Here is a 16,973-nt window from a genome sequence, read left to right as displayed (position 1 = left end):
GTAGGCAAATTTCACACTTTTGCATGTTCAGCTGACCTGCTGTGCACTGAGTAGAAGATTCCATGTTAAGTTTTCACTTCATTGGAGTTAATTAACTAATTGGACATTATATTGTACCTGTAATTATTACCAAATTCCTTATTTCCAAGGAACTTAAAGGATGCCTGTGCACAGGACCAGGTGACTCCTTCATGTAACAAAGTATTTTGATCAATTATTCATATACTGTGGAACAGGTCATTTGTGGGGGCTACAATCCCCTAGTCTCTTGAGAGGTTTTATTGGGAAAGCAAAAATATCTCCATTCCTCTGATCTGTATGTGCTCAGCCTGTGAACTAAAAATATGGACAGTATGTAAAAAAAAAAAAAAAGATAGAGCGAAGTTAAAGGAAGCTCAGGGCAGATGACTGAGGCTTCATCCTGGGACCACTTTTTGGTCAGCGGTATGCAAACGTCTGTGCTCTTCAGGGAAAATGACACATTTTGGTAATTGTTTTGAAAGAAAAGACATAAAAGTAACTACAACCACCGCAGCAGACTGACACAAAAATTCGCTTTTCTTCAAATGTTAATGCACAGTTACTTTTTACCTCGTGAACTTAAAAAACAGACTTCGTACAGGCTGCCAATAACCGCACAGCGACGAAAATGAACGAAGTCCGACTGGGGAACAGTTTCGGTAAACATGGCGGCCAAGGCGCTTCGGCAGCGAACCAGGCGAGGCAGCAGACAAGATGCAAACAACGTGAACGTCCCTGCCGAAGCTCGGCCACCGAAAGAGGAGAAAGGCGCCGATGACAGTAAAATCACAGACACTCGGCAAGAGTGAGTATGATCCCGGCGGAGAGACGTAAGACTCGCCATTGCTAAAAGCCCCATCCCTGCCTGACTGACAGTCTGAGCAGGGGCAGCTAGCTAGCTAGCTAGCTACTTTGATACGCTAAGCAAGTTGCGACTCCCAACTCAGTAACAACGATTGATAACGTCCGGTTGTGTTTCCGCCCTAATAACAACCAGCCGCGTCGTTTCTGTTTTAGTATTGCAACGCAGCGCAACGCAGCTGAGTTACCTGCTCAGCTTCATTCATTCTCCCACCTGTCCACAGCCAGTTTCACGATAGTGGACGACAGCTCCGCTGCCGCCAGCGGGTCAGCCCCTGGTCCGCGCGGACGGAGAGGTTTGTCTGAGATCAGACCGAGTGGTGTGGTTAACAAATGTTGCTGAAGGCCTTTGGGAGAAATGTTGTGTCTTAATAATACGTAACGTGACAATCAGTGCCGAGCTGCTGCTGAGCTGACTAATCAAACTAATCTAAACATGGCTGTGAACCAGAGGAAACAACGCCAGACACAGAGAGGAGTGTAGGCTGTCACTGTTACTATGAACATGAATGCAGTGGCTCTGAAACACTGTCTTCACTAATGATGCTCTGAGCAAGCACACAGCTGTCCACATCTGGGAGGCGATTAACATGGGCATTGATAGATGTTGAAAAAGTATTTTCCCACTAATAAAGTAGTGTCAATCGGTTGTTAGTGTGATTTTATTATTATTATTATTTATTTATTTTTAAATTATATCTTCAGCAATATGCTCATGTAAACACAGCACTACAAATGTTGTAGCTATGGATTTCGGATTCAAGGATTCCAAGGTGCATTTGTTGCACACAACACACAAGCACTGTGTTTTTGTAGTGAAATACAATGTGATTTGCTCTGATGGCTGTGCTAAAAAATACTAGTGTGAAAACGAAAAATTAGAAAAACTAAATCTAAATGATAAAAACTGAAGATCAAAATTTACGATTTAATGTAAACATGTAAAATGCATATATGTCACAATTTTTAGGCAAACTATACAAGCTCAGGACAGTGGTGTAGGTCTGATCAGAAATGGCCTAGTCGTTGGTCACTCAAATTAGGTGTTTGTAGACAACATGCTGTATGTCTGGCTACATGTCTGAACAATAATTAGAGCTGAAAGAATGAGTCGATTAGTTGATTAACAGAAAAATAAGTGGCAGTTATTCTGATAATCGGTTATTGCGTAATTTCTGATGCATTTCCAGCTGCTCAACTGAGAGGAGGTCCTGCTTTTTTGCTTTTTTTTGTCATATATCAACGTAAACCAAATATTTTTGGGTATTTGGATTTTTGTTTGAACAAAACAAGACATTTGGCTCTGCGAAAAGATGTGACTGATTTTTTTTTTTTTTTTTGTGACAATTTTTTGATGTTTTAGAGACTAAATGATTCATTGATTTATCAGACCCATAACTGGCAGATTAATGCATAATGAAAATAATTGTTGGTTGCAACTCTAATGATAATGGTAATTTACCTGTAAAGCACTTTTCAGACAGAATGCACAAAGCGCTTTCCATAGGCAGAAAAAGAAAAACAATGACAGGTAAAAAGAAAAGAAAACAATGATGATAAAATCAAAATAAAATAATAAAAATAAAGCCTGACATAATAGTGATAATGCTACCGCTACTAATAATAACAGTAACAGCGATAGTCACAGTAATCATAATTCTGTTGGTCTGGAGGACAACCCCTAAACACAAATATGAAATGGAAAAAACATTTAGATACCAAATTTAGGTATAACTTAAAAACAGGGCATAGCCACAAGCTGAAAAGAGACAACAACCAGACGGCTAAATGTTGAAACTGGAACCAGGTTAGCAGAGGACATCTGTGCAACTGTATAATGTGTAATTCGTGTTCATAGGCCTTTGGATACAGTGAGCGATAGTGCTCCAGGGACAGTCTTTCAATCCTCCATGTAATTAGGGCTGACGTTTACTTTGTGTTCCACCAGACATGTAATCTTTGTAATTAGAGGCATAATCATTGGCCAGCTCTGAAATGATTACCATAAATGCTGCCTTGATTAGTGCTTTATTAAAAGCATGCGCCCCGGAAACATCAACCAGTTAAGCCTGTATGTTTTAAAACACACTGACAAACATCAGTTAAAAGGCCAATACACAGGCTCATTAGGCTGTCTGCTTCAGATGGTTTAAAATCTAGGTCATTTTCTATTACATATGCACAAAACAAACGTACTACAGTATTTAAGTACATGGAGGTATATTGTAAGAACCCAGCATTTTGATGTTTTTAATACATTTGACACCGAAATGAATCTTAATAATAATGCATATATTATTGTAATAGGTCAATAAGTCGCGGAGGGCAGGTCTGGGCTCCAGAAGGTTCTACTGCATTTAAATGCCTGCTCTCTGCACGTTTCTGTGCAGCTTTGCTCAGCAACATATCAGACTGTGATGAGACCTTCAACTACTGGGAGCCTGTGAGTACTACTCACTAATATGAGTAATCCAAAGGTGCAATATGCTGTCATTTGTGACCCTTCTAGGGATTTTCTTATATCTAGGTCTAGAATTTTCATCTCTTTATAGCTCAAGCAAGTTACCACTTCTCTTTCTTCCACTGTTCATGTCTGTAATTCTTTTGATGCCTGTTTTGACAGATGCACTACCTACTGTACGGCACAGGGATGCAAACATGGGAATACTCTCCGTTGTACGCCATCAGATCTTATGCTTACTTATGGTTACATGCTCTTCCTGCTTGTTTGCATGCCCATGTTCTACAGACAAACAAGGTAACTATTTCCAACTTGCTTTCATTTCAACGTTTGTTGTTATTGTTGATATTTGAAATGATTACAGCTGACCAACAGCATGTTCAGCCACTCTTTTGTGTTTCCAATTTTCTCGTCTGCTAAGAGAGGACTATATTTACCTTAAACTGCTGGACAGCAGTGTCCTGTTATCCTGTTGGGTAGGAACATAACATCTTGGAGAAATACGTTTCAGCAGAACTACATTTTCAAGAAAAATATGTTTTTCAGTAAAAAACTTAAAATCTGATTAGTTAAATGTTTTTACATGGCCTGACTGACAACCTAACATGAAATCACTTCACACATGTACACACACAGAGGTTTGTATATCATTATACTGGAATATGTGCAGTATTGACAGGCTTGTGTTATGATTGTGTTGCAGGTGCTGGTGTTCTACTTTGTACGATGTGTCTTAGCATTCTCCTGCTGTGTCTGTGAACTCTATTTCTACAAGTGAGTTTACGGTTCTCTTAAATTCAAGTGGGCATCCTAAGCACTTTGGCTTCCAAATTTTGGGCTTATTACATACAGCATAAGATATGGAGGTTAACCATTTGGTTTGTTTGTGTCTGTGACGCAGAGCAGTTTGTAAGAAGTTTGGTTTGCATGTGGGCCGTCTGATGTTGGCATTCCTTGTCCTGAGCACGGGAATGTTCTGCTCGTCTGCAGGTTGGTCAGATTTATTCGCTTAGTTACTCGATTCTGTCACTCTAGTAGTTGTAGTATGAAGGGTGGAAGAACAAGGCATTGCTCCAAAGGCACTGTGGCAGACAGTATGGTATTTCTGTATGGGTTTCCTGTTTGTGGTTTGTATTTTTTGCGATTAATCATCCTTCTCTTTTGTCCTTTCGCCTCAGCTTTCTTGCCTTCCTCTTTCTGTATGTATACCACGCTGGTTGCCATGACCGGGTGGTTTCAGGACTCCACACCATTAGCCATTGTGGGCGTGGCTGCCGGTGCCATCGTTGGGTGGCCGTTCTCTGCTCTGATTGGGTAGGCTTGTAAACTAAAATATATAGTTGCCTGCAATGCTTCTTCCAAATGTATTACTTTTTTTGCAGCTTTGGTTTGTTTTCTCTACAGGGTTCCGATTGCCTTCGACCTGCTGGTGTTAAAGACGCAGTGGAAAACTTTTATCATCTGGTCAGCCGTTGCTCTGCTTCTGCTGCTGGTGAGAGTGTTTTAAAAAGTTGCTAGATTTGTCACTAGGTGCTTATGTGAAGAACAGTCGCTAAAAGGGTGTGAAAAGTCGGCAAGTCCAGCGACAAAGGTCCTTAATTGACAACAATGCCTGTAAACGACCGCCTTAAGATATAATAGAAACTATTTGCACTAGTTCATTTTGAGCAAGGACCCATGGTGTAACTTCAGCACTCAGTCACGTGGTATTCGGCTGACAGATGGTGTAACTTTACGACTCATTCAGTCAGTCAGTCAGTCATGGACATTCACATTTACAGGGCTGGTCCAGCCAAAAATGTATATAAAACTAATGAGGCTATACATTTGCATAATATAGTGCAAAGGTGATTGTGGATGAGTTTATTTACAGAGTCACAGCTGCTGTGTTTGCACAGATGTTTTGTGGGGGAGTTAATCATTAATGCAGGAATATAATGGGATATTACATTATGTGTTATGCAGAAAATGATATAATGTAACATATACATTTTCATGGTAAATACATACAGTACATTCTGTATAGATATATTTGTGATTCTTCATGAATTAGATAATATTATGTTTATGTTTATAAAGCTAAGTGTAAATGTTTACATGCAATTGCTCCATTCTCTTCCCCTCCGTTCATCCTGTGTGTTTTTCTCAGGTGCCGCTGGTGGCAGTGGACTCTTTCTTTTATGGAAAACTGGTCATTGCTCCACTGAATATTCTATTGTATAATGTCTTCACACCACATGGACCCGATCTTTATGGTAATATACAAATGTAACATTTTTTTATCATGTCATAAAAACAGAACTCTGAGCTCATGGTGCCCATTCAACTCCTATGCACATCCTCCCTTGATTTATTTTAGTGAATTTGAACTTTTCATAATGTTTTATTTTTTACACATTTAAACACATCTCTTTGGGACCCCTCCCTATAATAGGCTGTTCATTACAGCAGCTGCAGAACAAAGCGGCTGCATGAACTGAATTGTGTGGTAGAGCACCAGGTTTTATTACAGCCAAAACCCTACAGCCAGCGATAGGTGTTTTATGTGCGCTTTGCAGAATGTGAGGTGAACAATCTCAAATCACACCAACAAAACTAGAGCTGATCGCTTAGTAGAGCATTAGTAATAACATTCTTGAGTAGTCTAAAGACAGTTATGGTATACACCAGTGGAAATGATTATTGCATATTTGAGGTATTATCATAGTGATTGTTAACCTGATGCTATATTATTTTAGTGACAGAATGAACTAAATGGAACTTAAATGAAAACATTAACAATTCAAAGCTGTACTGTTTCAATTGGACTCTCGAGGAAATACCATCATAAACACTAACACTAACATATCAAACCCTTGGAAAGTGTGCCAGTAGGTTTCTGTACCTCTCCATTAAGTTTGTAGAAATACTTCAAATTTATTAATTCACAGACAGTAACACAATATGAATAGGACCTTCTGGCTCTTGTTGCCACCATCAGTATTCAACGTTTTATCATGCATAACAAATTCGTTGACGATCCTTTCTGTGGATTTTCCCTTTGGGTAAATCCTGCAATAACTATACAGTTTTAGTGTTGTTTTTATTGTCATAGTCTGTATATGCACTGTAATATTTAGCCTGTTTTGTGTTTAATTTTCAGGTACAGAGCCGTGGCATTTCTACTTTGTAAATGGGATCCTGAACTTCAATCTGGTGTTTGCTCTGGCACTGTTTTCGCTGCCACTCACCGCTCTTATGGAGACACTGTTACACAGGTTCAATGGTGAGGACTGAGGGTGTTTCATACGGCAGCACTAAAAATTTAAGTGTTGTCATTGCTCGCATTTTTTTTTTTTTTTGCGGGGGGGGGCTGTTCTTCCTCAGTAAATGGTTTGTGTGTGAAGTGCAGTGGTAATGACAAACTCAGGTACTTTGCTGCTGTCCTGTTTACAGCTCAGGGGCAACAAGTTATTCTGGGACTGAATGTTGATATGATTTAATCAAATCATTATTTCCTGTTACTGACTTAACTCTTACTAATACAAAACAGTGACCTCAAAAATGTACTATCCTGTACCCAAGTCCTCCTCAGTAGAAGTATATATTGTATATGTAGCAAAAACAAGAAATTAATGTAATCCAAAGCATGTGTAAAGAGTTTATTTTTGCTGAGATGTTAATTTTCAGCGCAGCTCCTCTTGTGATGACATGTGCTTGTGCACACGTGTGTTTTCTGCAGTGCAGAACCTGGGCCGCCCATACTGGCTGACTTTGTCTCCCATGTATCTATGGATGTTGGTTTTCTTCACCAGACCTCATAAAGAGGAACGTTTCCTCTTTCCCATCTACCCTCTTATCTGCCTCAGCGGGGCAGTGGCCCTCTCCTCTCTACAGGTGTGGTTTGTCATTTTCCAATTTTGGCTTCGATAGCAAAATATTACTTCGTGCTATTTGGCTTAATTTCTTTTAGGTCTCTTTGTTGAATGGATGCGCATGTAAAATTTGTTTTTACAGAATCGTTTTATTTCCTGCAGAAATGCTACCATTTCCTGTTCCAGCGATACCGACTGGAGCACTACACGGTCTCCTCCAACTGGTTGGCTCTAGGTGCAGTCGCGGTCTTCACAGTGTTGTCACTGTCTCGCTCTGTTGCCCTCTTTAGAGGTGTGTTTGCACACAAACTGCTCTCCGAAGCACCAGCATTAGGCAACAAAAAGGTGGATGAAATGAGATTTTTTTTCCTCCGTCTACAGGCTACCATGCCCCCCTGGATCTGTATCCAGAGTTTCACCGAATCGCCAAGGATCCGACTCTTCATTCAGTCCCCGAAGGCAGACCTGTCAGTGTGTGTGTGGGCAAAGAGTGGTACCGCTTCCCAAGCAGCTTCCTACTGCCGCACAAGTCAGTATCCAGGATATTGTGTCTGTGCAGGAACTTGAAGTATCAGTGCTTCTCTTCTATTGTGGATTGACATACAGTAAATGATTTACATTTGTCATGCCAGATCCAAATTTCTATTTAAATCAGAGCGAGTGAGTCAGACTGTGTCACTCCCTGATAGTTACTGTTTCTTGTCTCCAGCTGGCAGCTGCATTTCATTCAGTCTGAGTTTAAGGGGCAACTGCCTCAGCCGTACACCTCTGGTCCTCTGGCCACACAGATCATCCCAGCTAATATGAATGACCAGAACCTGGAGGAGCCAAGCAGATATGTAAGTCACTCAGACACTTACAAGTTTATTGACACATGGACACTGTAGTTAAGAGCATTTACATTAAACTGGGAAATGTCTACTTTTTGCAGCTGGATTTACGGCAGTGCCACTACTTAGTGGACCTGGACGTGGATGAAGAGACGCCACTTGAGCCATGTTATTCAGCCAACAAAGAGGAGTGGAGCGTCATAGCCTATAAGCCTTTCCTTCAGGCATCAAGGTATTTTCCCAAACGCAAGATTTACACAGAAATAGAGAAAAAAATCATGGCTTCCAAATCTTTAAATTTAAAAAAGCTTAATCTATTGTATCTTTAAAAAAAGTAAAAGTAAGACCCAGAATAAGGAACTGGGAAAAAATAGGCAGTATCCTCTTAATATTTGTGAGAATGCAAATTACCTGACAATACTGAACATGAAACTAATAAGTCTGTATATCTTTCCTGCATACAAAGGCTTAAAAGAGTCTGATGCAGTTTTTTAATAAAACCCCTTTCTCTCTCAGGTCATCTCCTCTCTTCAGAGCGTTCTACATCCCATTTATATCAGACCATCACACCACCTACAGGCGCTACGTCATCTTGAAACCACGGCGGCAAAAGCAGACTCGTAGGCGTACCCATGGCTGACCTTTGAACCTCAGCCTGGCCCAAAGACCTACAAAATCCTGACAACAGAAATCAATCACTTCCGCTCAACACAGCTGGTATTTGTGTGTGATTGTTGGAGTGTGTATGCATGTGTATTTGTCTCATGAAACATTGGAAGATATCAGACCCTTTAAGGACATTATGTCTGCTTGTGTGTGTGAGTGTGACTGAAGGTATAATGGTATGTATGCAGGTGTACTTGGCAGGAATCAGCTGGACATTTTATCACCTCGTGCGTGTGTGTGTGTGTGTGTGCGCGCGCGTTTGCGCGTTTGCGTGTAACTGAATGTATTATAGTGGATGCACACTACAAGATTTTACATGTATTTAGCCCAGGACTGGCCGTTACAAACAGATGTGGCCTGAAAGAATTTTTCTGAATAATTAATCTAAGAAATCTTGTAGTGTTTGCTTATCTGCAATTGAACAGTATCTTATCGTGTGCTCTGTTGGGTGTGAGTGGTGGAGATGAAGAAAGGCGAGTGTGTGCTATTAATTTAAATTGGAATGTTAATAAAACATGATTGACTGTGAATAATCCTTTTTGTATTGGGACAGTAAAATCTCTACACCACAGGCTGATCAATTCAATTGTAATCTCATTTTATTTGAAGATTTCCTTATGTAACAAACATAAAAACCACTCTCACTTACAGGAGAGGAGGGATGTCAAGGCGTACATTCTGAATAAATAATAATAACGATGCTATATTTTATCATTCTCTTCGATATCATGCCATTGCTGTGGTCAGACTGCAGGCACTCAAGCTGAATTTACTGTATGAGCCCCCTTTCCTCTCATTAGCATTGTTCTTAACTGTCGTTGATTTACTCAGGAGAAAAGAGACCATTAATAAATGAGGGAACAAGTGTATCAATGAAATTTAAATCAAGTTCTGGACATCTCACAATTTAAGGCCATGTCAAAACACACTTACTATACATAAAAATAATCTATATTTGTGTATATGTATTAGTTCTCTTTGATCCCTCAAGCAGTATGGGTTTATCGTGTCTCAATCTGTTGGAGGTAGCCTTTTTATATCAAGGTGTGATTAAAACAGTCTTTTCAGGCACCGCAAAAATAATGGTCCAAGACTTCCATAGTTATTCTACCAAGCAAGGGCAGCATGACAAGGCCATGCAAACAGGCTGCTACACACACAAACACACACTTTTATTGTGAAGTTGCTTATAATAACTCAGTCAGATACAAGGGAGTTTGTCTATACATGTTTAAGCTGGAGCTGAGCACTGACGGTGCTCTGTGGTCTTCTTCACTGGGCCTCCCCTTCCCAGGTCTGAACTGCCTCTCAAGGCCCCCAGGTTTCCTGTGTGCTCGATCTAATTCGATGCACTAGAGCCAGAGATGTCCCCTTCTACCCTCCTCTTTCTAAACCTTTCTAAACCCACAATGCAACTCAACCACCGACAGTTCAGTCAGAGATTCGTCGAGTTATGCTAGTAGTGGCTAATGTAGACTCGAGCTGTGGGCTACAGAGATCCGGTAAGCTCACTTCTGTCTAAGTCCTAATTCTCTTTTTTTTTTTTTTTTTTCCTTTATTTCTTTTTTTTTAATTTTCATGCTTGTAGCCCCAACAGCGACTCAAGTGATGTTACTTGATGCAATTTATCACATTTTTGCACAGTTCCTTCTGGAGCATCAAAAGGTTTTATAAAATGTTTTTCACATGCAGTAGTACTCCCCAACACCTGTAAACAGACTTTGTGTAAAATGGATGGAGTTCCCATTTAATATCTAATCTCGTGACTCCTTTAAAGTGTCAAATCACCATATTACCAAAAAACATTTTTTTCTTGCCCATTGTGGTGCCGTATCTAGACATGCAGATCGTTTTGGTTATGTTTGTTGTGGTTTTGAGATATTTGTCTTTGAGATTTCTGCTGTCAGCCCAATTTAATAAAGATGAATGGATTTTCAGTGCTAATTGCGCTAAAAAAAATACATTAAAATTCCAAAAAAAAAAAAAAACAAGACTAGGTCAAAACTTAATATGTGGCTGGACCACCCTTTATCCGTTCGCCTCTCTCCTAATGTCTGTTCTCACATATACAGTAATTTAATACAGATGCATTCCCAGTAGAGCTGTTCGCATTTACATGTTCTTCTGTTTCTGTTGTCACACAATGGAACAAGTATGAAATAGTGACTGAAGCGCAGCCCATTAAGGCTACATTTTAATCAGCACTCACTTCCAAGCCATTTCCAAGCTGCATGTCTGCACTGCTAAATTCCAGATTTTATAACTGTGACGTCGTCTGACAAAATCACCAAACACATAAGTTAAAGACAACGGCTGTGCTGTGATTTCACCTATATTTACCTGTAAAATGATAACTCAGAGAGAAAGTTAAGCGAGAGAAGCTCATTCACATCTATATCAACTGCAGTGCGGTCAGTTAAATGAGATGCATAGAGAGGTGTGCCTGTGGAGGAAAAGCCCGACCTCGCGTTCGCGGGGCAATACTGACGATCTTGTACGGAAATTAGCTAAGGTTTGTCCAAAAAGTCACTAGATTTTCCACTGGCTGTTATGTGACGAAAACTCGCTAAAGGGGTGTGGAATGTCTGTAAATCTGACGACAAAGGTGCAAAGTTGGCAACACTGCCTATAAACACCCCCCATACGATGCGATAGAAACTTTTTGCATCTATAAATTTTGACACAGCCCGACCAGTCGTGTATACTTCAGCACTTGGTCACGTGCCATATGGCGTAGATTTATCACGGACTGGGTCAAGTCAGTCATGGACCATCATGACTGTTGCTTACCAGCCAAAAAAAAACTTACTTTCAGCACTTTTCATGGGCCAGTGCAAGCTGTTCACAATGAGGCCTGTGGATTCTCCAGAGTAAGCTGGACATTAACACAAAGATATGTTGCAGGTTAATTCCTTAAAGCTAATTTTCAAATGCCTTGAGCATCACAAACCAGGTGTGGGGTAGAGGCAGAAACTTCAGAAACGGATGTCTCAAAACTTTAGCAAATCCAACCCAAAACTGTGGGGTGTTTTGTAATTTGGGTGAACTGACTCTTTAATTTCAAACGATACAATGCGTAAATAGGTGGTAGTACCACAAACTAACCGTCACATGGTGAATTGTTGGCCCAGCAACAAAATATATGTTTTAGCATGTGTTCACCGGATTTTCATCAACTAAAAAGTTTCAGAAACATACCGTACAAACAGTTACGAGCACATACATGCACAGTTTTTTGCCATTCTCTCGTCCCTGTCCACACTCTCACACACTGATGAACACACACAATAAAGAAGCTGTTTAGAGGATCAGTAGTTTTCTCTGTTGATCCATTCCTGTTCATTGAAGTATCTCCTTCTGCCGTCAAGATTCAGGCCATTTCTGTAGGAATCCAGATTAGCTTGGTAGGATTTTCGGTTTCCGTAGGTTCCGAGGCTGGTTTGGTAAGTGTCTTCCTTGCCGTTGGTGATGTATGTCTGATAGAGGTCAGCCTTTACTGTGTGACCTCCAGGCCTCAGTTTGGGATCATAGAGGTCACTCTCTCCCCTGACACTGCTGTCATACAATCCATGGTCCCCGTACACACTGCTGCCGTAATGCTCACTCTTTGTTGTACGACGACCTAGACTCCTGTCATAAAACTCTCTGTGCCCAGTGTGACCCAGACTGCTGTCATTCAAGTCCCTCTTTCCTGAGCGGCCCAAGCTGGTGTCGTAGAAGTCGCGGGTGCCACGACGTCCAAGGCTGAGGTCATTGAGGTCAAAGTTGAGGAAGCAGCTCTCTGTGCTGGCAAGAGTCACAAAGCCGCTCTCTGTGTCCCGACCCCCCAGGTTGTCGTAGTCACCTGTAGGCGTGTCAGGGGAGGAGCATAAAAAGGAGGTGTTTTTGGTGTGCGGGCGAGCTGAAACCAGGTCCCCGTCCTTCTGGGAGCGAATGACATTGTAGACATCAGACGGAGTCGGGCTGGGGCAGATGCCCGGGTCTGCCTGGCATACTTCTGATTTCTGTTGTTTTCTCCTTCTGTGTCACACACAGAGAAGCATAAAGAAGAAGACACCTCAGACATTAACAGAATGAAACCTGAACCGGACTGCTTACAAGGTGTGGAGGGTGTACATAAACAGTTTTCTTGAAGTGAATACCAAATCGGTGAGGCTCGTGATCTGAAACTGATATTGAAACTCAGGTGTTGATTTTACTCGACAATAATTTTCAGAAAATATCAGTTTTTCAGCGAGCGGATGCTACTAACAAGTGTTGTATAAGTCTCCTCAAAGCGTTACGAGGTTTATTCCCCGGTGACATAGACTCCCATTGCTATCCAATAACTATGTTAAGTACCCACACCGTTGCATGTTTCCTTCGTTATGATGAACATGGGCACCGTAGTTTAAACAAATCTCACATACAATGTTTTGCCTCTGCAAATTCTCAGTAGTGTGTATTAATCCGCAGTTTAAAATACTCCCCAGCAAATGCACTATTTACTCCCCTTTCAGTAACTTCTACTAAAAACTGCAGTGCCCAGCTGTTCACGAAAATTTGCAGCCTTTTTAAAAAGTGAAACTAAATTTTTGATATGATTTTAAAGATTTAGTCTAATTGGCTTGGACCTGTGTGGCACAGACTGGTTAGGGAAGTCAGAAGGTATTGAGGGACAGAATAAAACACTACAATGTGGTTTTTCTACAGAAGGAAAATAATCACAACTGACAACTGTATTCTGGAAATGTCAGAATTTGTGACATGATGTTGCCTCTTGATGGCTGTAGCTTATAGGCAGTCCTATGAAATGGTAAACTGGTTCTTGCAACAATAATGATTACACAGTAGGGATATTAATGAAAGTAAATATAGTAAATATACAGCCTTTGATTTTAAACTCTTAACCTCACTCTTGAGAAGATCTATTCAGTGAAGAACATTTTAATAACAATAGATCAAAGATCACGCAAGTATTGTTTCAAATTGTGATTGTTAGTAAATGGACTGCACTTGCAGTATATAGCACTTTTCTAGTCTCATTGGCCACTCAAAGTGCTTTACACTACATGCCCCATTCACCCATTGACACACATATTCATGTATTCATTCACACACATACACACAATTTGCCCCTGATTGCCATCAGAGGCAAAGTTCAGTATCTTCCCAATGGACTCTTCAACATGCAGACTGGAGGAGCTGGGGATCAAACCACCGACCTCCTGGTTAGTGGATGACCTGCTCTACCTCCTGAGCCACAGCTTTCCCCCGAAATCTTGGAAATCTTGGAAATCTTGGAAATCTTTATCTTCAGGTGAAGTAAAACTTTTACTTGTCTTTGGTATTTATTTGTTTTGGATCCTCACCGTCTGAGTAGCCGTTTGAAGCAGCAGACTCCAGTCACGGTCAGCAACAGCAGTATCAGGGGAATGGTGGGAATGATGATGTACACCAAATTCAGAGCTAAAGGAAAGACCCAGACAACAGACATGCAGATTTAGTGACCGCCATGCTGGTGTTTGGATATGACAGCATCGGAGTAGTGAATGTATACTCTTCTCTGCAGAAAATGGTGAAAGGTTTATCCATACAATTCTTGGGTCAGTGAAGGGGACACATCTGTAATGAAAGGCATCCTTGACGGTCAGGCTATCTCACTCTATATTGAGCAAGGTGACTCTTAAAGTGTCTAAAATTTCAACTGCTCATGCTGAGCACATTTTACCTGTTTGAGTGGAGTTGGGAGAAGGGGAGGGGTCCAGTGGCTTCTCTGAGAAGAATATAAATCACAGTCAACTATGTTCGAGCATTTTCAAAGTAAAAGAATGATTGAATTAGTGTACAGCAGTACCTGCAGTGTATTTACAGATGAAGTTGTTCTTGGTGTCGCAATTGTCGTCATTCCACTGGAACATGTAGAGCCCCCCGAGACCAGGGGGTGCAGATGGTTGGTGATACATTACCACACATACCTCATAGCCACATGATGGCTCATCCCAGTGCCAGTTCCTACAACAATCACACACACAAAGCACATGAAGAGAATCACTTTTTTCTGCCTTAATGGAAATCTTCACAAAACTTCCGTTCCCAAATGTAATTTAAAAAGTTAACAAATGAAGGTAAAAGAAAAAAACCCTACATGCTACAGTACAGAAATGCCAAATATGTTAAATTTAGAAACAATATAGCGATTACACAGTTTGTCAAATTAATTCAAGGAATCCTTGTCAAAACTGTTTGTTCATGTTTTGTACTTATTCAAGAAAGGACTGTCAGCCAGTATCAGATTTTTTAAAACTCTCAAAATCAATATCATTACAGGGCTAAAAAAATGTTATAGACAACATATAACAACACATAATTTGTGGAAAAGAAAAGAAGAATAGAAAACACGTTTATAACCTTTCTCAATTTTTTTATATTTTTTCTATTTTTATATATATAATTATTTACTTATGTTGGTAGTGACACTCAGGTACCATATTAACACTAGTATCAAAGATTTTCATACAACAATCAGCCTTCTTGGGGCCACACAAACGTAGAAACACCTTTCTTCAACACACGTTCTTCATCATAAGCGGTGAAAATGAATCATTGCAAGGACATTTGACATTTTACTTTATTGCTCTAAAATTCTTCAAAATAAAAGTGGTCAAAAATTAGGGATTTTTGACCACTTTAATTTTTTTTTTTTTTTGACCCTCTAGACCCACCTAAATGTAGATTTGCTGCCGTCCAGCCAGTAGTACTGTGATGAGCAGTCTGAAGTGCTGTCCTCGCCTCCATGGTTACGACGGAGACCAATCCAGAAGTCTCCATCAGTCGGGCGGAGCTCCGTGATGAGCTGCTCTACGATTTTCTGCTCAGATGCCGACTCCACGCTCAGCAGCTGCCCTCCGTCCCGTCTGCAGGCGAGCTCAGCCTCTGCAAAGTTCAGCCTCCGCCGGAGCTCGGAGAAATAGGCCAGTTTGTAACACGGCCTCCCTTTCCCTGCCTTGCACACACGTTGACCTGCACACACACATACCTTAACCTCATTACACCTCCTAGATGTGCACTGAATTTCCTTGTGAGAATTATGGGAATTTTATACCCACTACTACAGATACAGGGTTGGTTGTGGAGGTCTTAATAAAACTGTATTTTTAGGAGTGTGTGTCGCCTACCTCTGGCTTCAAATATATCCGCTCCAAGAGCCAAACATCCAGCGTAGAGTAAAGAGGGCAGGCCATTAGGAAACCAAAAACAGGTCCACAAGTGAATCAATAGTTCATGTTTTTGTGCCGTGATTTGTTTTTTGTGTGCAGGCTTACCTGTGATGAGGCTTGTGGCTGCAGATGGATCAAAAAATAAAAGCGGGAAGTGAAAGACTATTGTTAGCAGATCCATCTTAGTAAGTTGTAGTTACCAGTTCACCATCACCTCTTACATATCAGATTAGTCGTCTTCATGCCGCTGTCTGTTCATCTGGTCATCGGTGAAGCTCAGGTGAACTGCTGCTTCAGGTGTGAGAAAATGCTCCAAAAAGGTTTAAATTCAAAGAGAAAACGAAAGAAGTGCTAAAGGGGCAAGTCTCCTGTTCTGTCTGCTGAAAGAGAGAGTATGTGACTTAAAAGGAGGAACAGGAAGAGGAGGATAAAAGACTGTGAGTGTTTGGGAGGGGGCTGTAATCTGTTAAGAGCAGTCTTAATGATTGGTAGAAGAGGCTGCATTGATCGCAAGACATCTAATCATGCAAGTGCTTCTCATCGTAAACGCTGACAAGAGGCAGATTTCACTCTTTCCTTTATTACTTAAGCTTTGGGTATTATCATTACAGAAGTGTTACATGAAAATGATCTCCTCTAACTCGATCAGGGATATTTTAAAATATTTCTCTAAAGTCCATCCTGCAGCGTTTTTACCTTATTGTGTTTCAGTACGAAGCAAGGCAGACAGCCAACACAGCTGACATCTCCAAGAGGAGCAACAATGTATAATTGTTCTTTATTATTAATGAAAGTTGGTTTCAAATCTTAAATATTTCTCTGCAAAAATATATTTTAAACAGCTAAAATAAACGTCATAAAGGGATATCCTTGTCGTTCAAAAACTCAACTGATCTTCAGTAGGACTGTGTGGGTGTGGTTTGATCAGATTTGATTGGCAGTGGCCTTGCAACTTAAGCAAAAATCCCCACAACTGCCATGACATCACCCTTTACCAATCGATCCATGCCCACTTCAAACTAGTGACAAGAGCACAGACGAAAATACGTCTTTTATTCTTATGTTCATTTAGGATTCCATT

General features: G+C 40.6%; 2 protein-coding genes across 2 annotated transcripts; one reads left to right on the top strand and one right to left on the bottom strand.

The window, feature by feature from the left end:
* Positions 1-432: 432 nt before the first annotated feature.
* On the top strand, positions 433-9,393 carry alg9 (ALG9 alpha-1,2-mannosyltransferase). The gene is made up of 15 exons (XM_040151464.1): positions 433-826; positions 3,190-3,325; positions 3,506-3,640; positions 4,047-4,117; positions 4,245-4,333; positions 4,522-4,657; positions 4,748-4,835; positions 5,493-5,598; positions 6,486-6,608; positions 7,065-7,219; positions 7,360-7,489; positions 7,579-7,726; positions 7,907-8,036; positions 8,129-8,259; positions 8,544-9,393. The coding sequence occupies exons 1-15, from the start codon at positions 687-689 to the stop codon at positions 8,665-8,667; spliced, it is 1,842 nt and encodes a 613-aa protein (XP_040007398.1). The 5' UTR covers positions 433-686; the 3' UTR covers positions 8,668-9,393.
* Positions 9,394-11,037: 1,644 nt separating this feature from the next.
* layna (layilin a) lies at positions 11,038-16,368 on the bottom strand. Its single transcript, XM_040150861.1, has 7 exons — positions 15,998-16,368; positions 15,851-15,871; positions 15,398-15,695; positions 14,530-14,687; positions 14,404-14,448; positions 14,045-14,141; positions 11,038-12,713 (listed from the first exon to the last, which is right to left on the bottom strand). The coding sequence occupies exons 1-7, from the start codon at positions 16,071-16,073 to the stop codon at positions 12,002-12,004; spliced, it is 1,407 nt and encodes a 468-aa protein (XP_040006795.1). The 5' UTR covers positions 16,074-16,368; the 3' UTR covers positions 11,038-12,001.
* Positions 16,369-16,973: the final 605 nt, after the last annotated feature.

This window comes from Xiphias gladius, chromosome 17, assembly GCF_016859285.1.
Source record: "Xiphias gladius isolate SHS-SW01 ecotype Sanya breed wild chromosome 17, ASM1685928v1, whole genome shotgun sequence".
NCBI lineage: Eukaryota > Metazoa > Chordata > Actinopteri > Istiophoriformes > Xiphiidae > Xiphias > Xiphias gladius.
The sequence above is the reverse complement of the archived record's forward strand: the minus strand, read 5'-3'. Positions and strand labels throughout refer to the sequence as shown.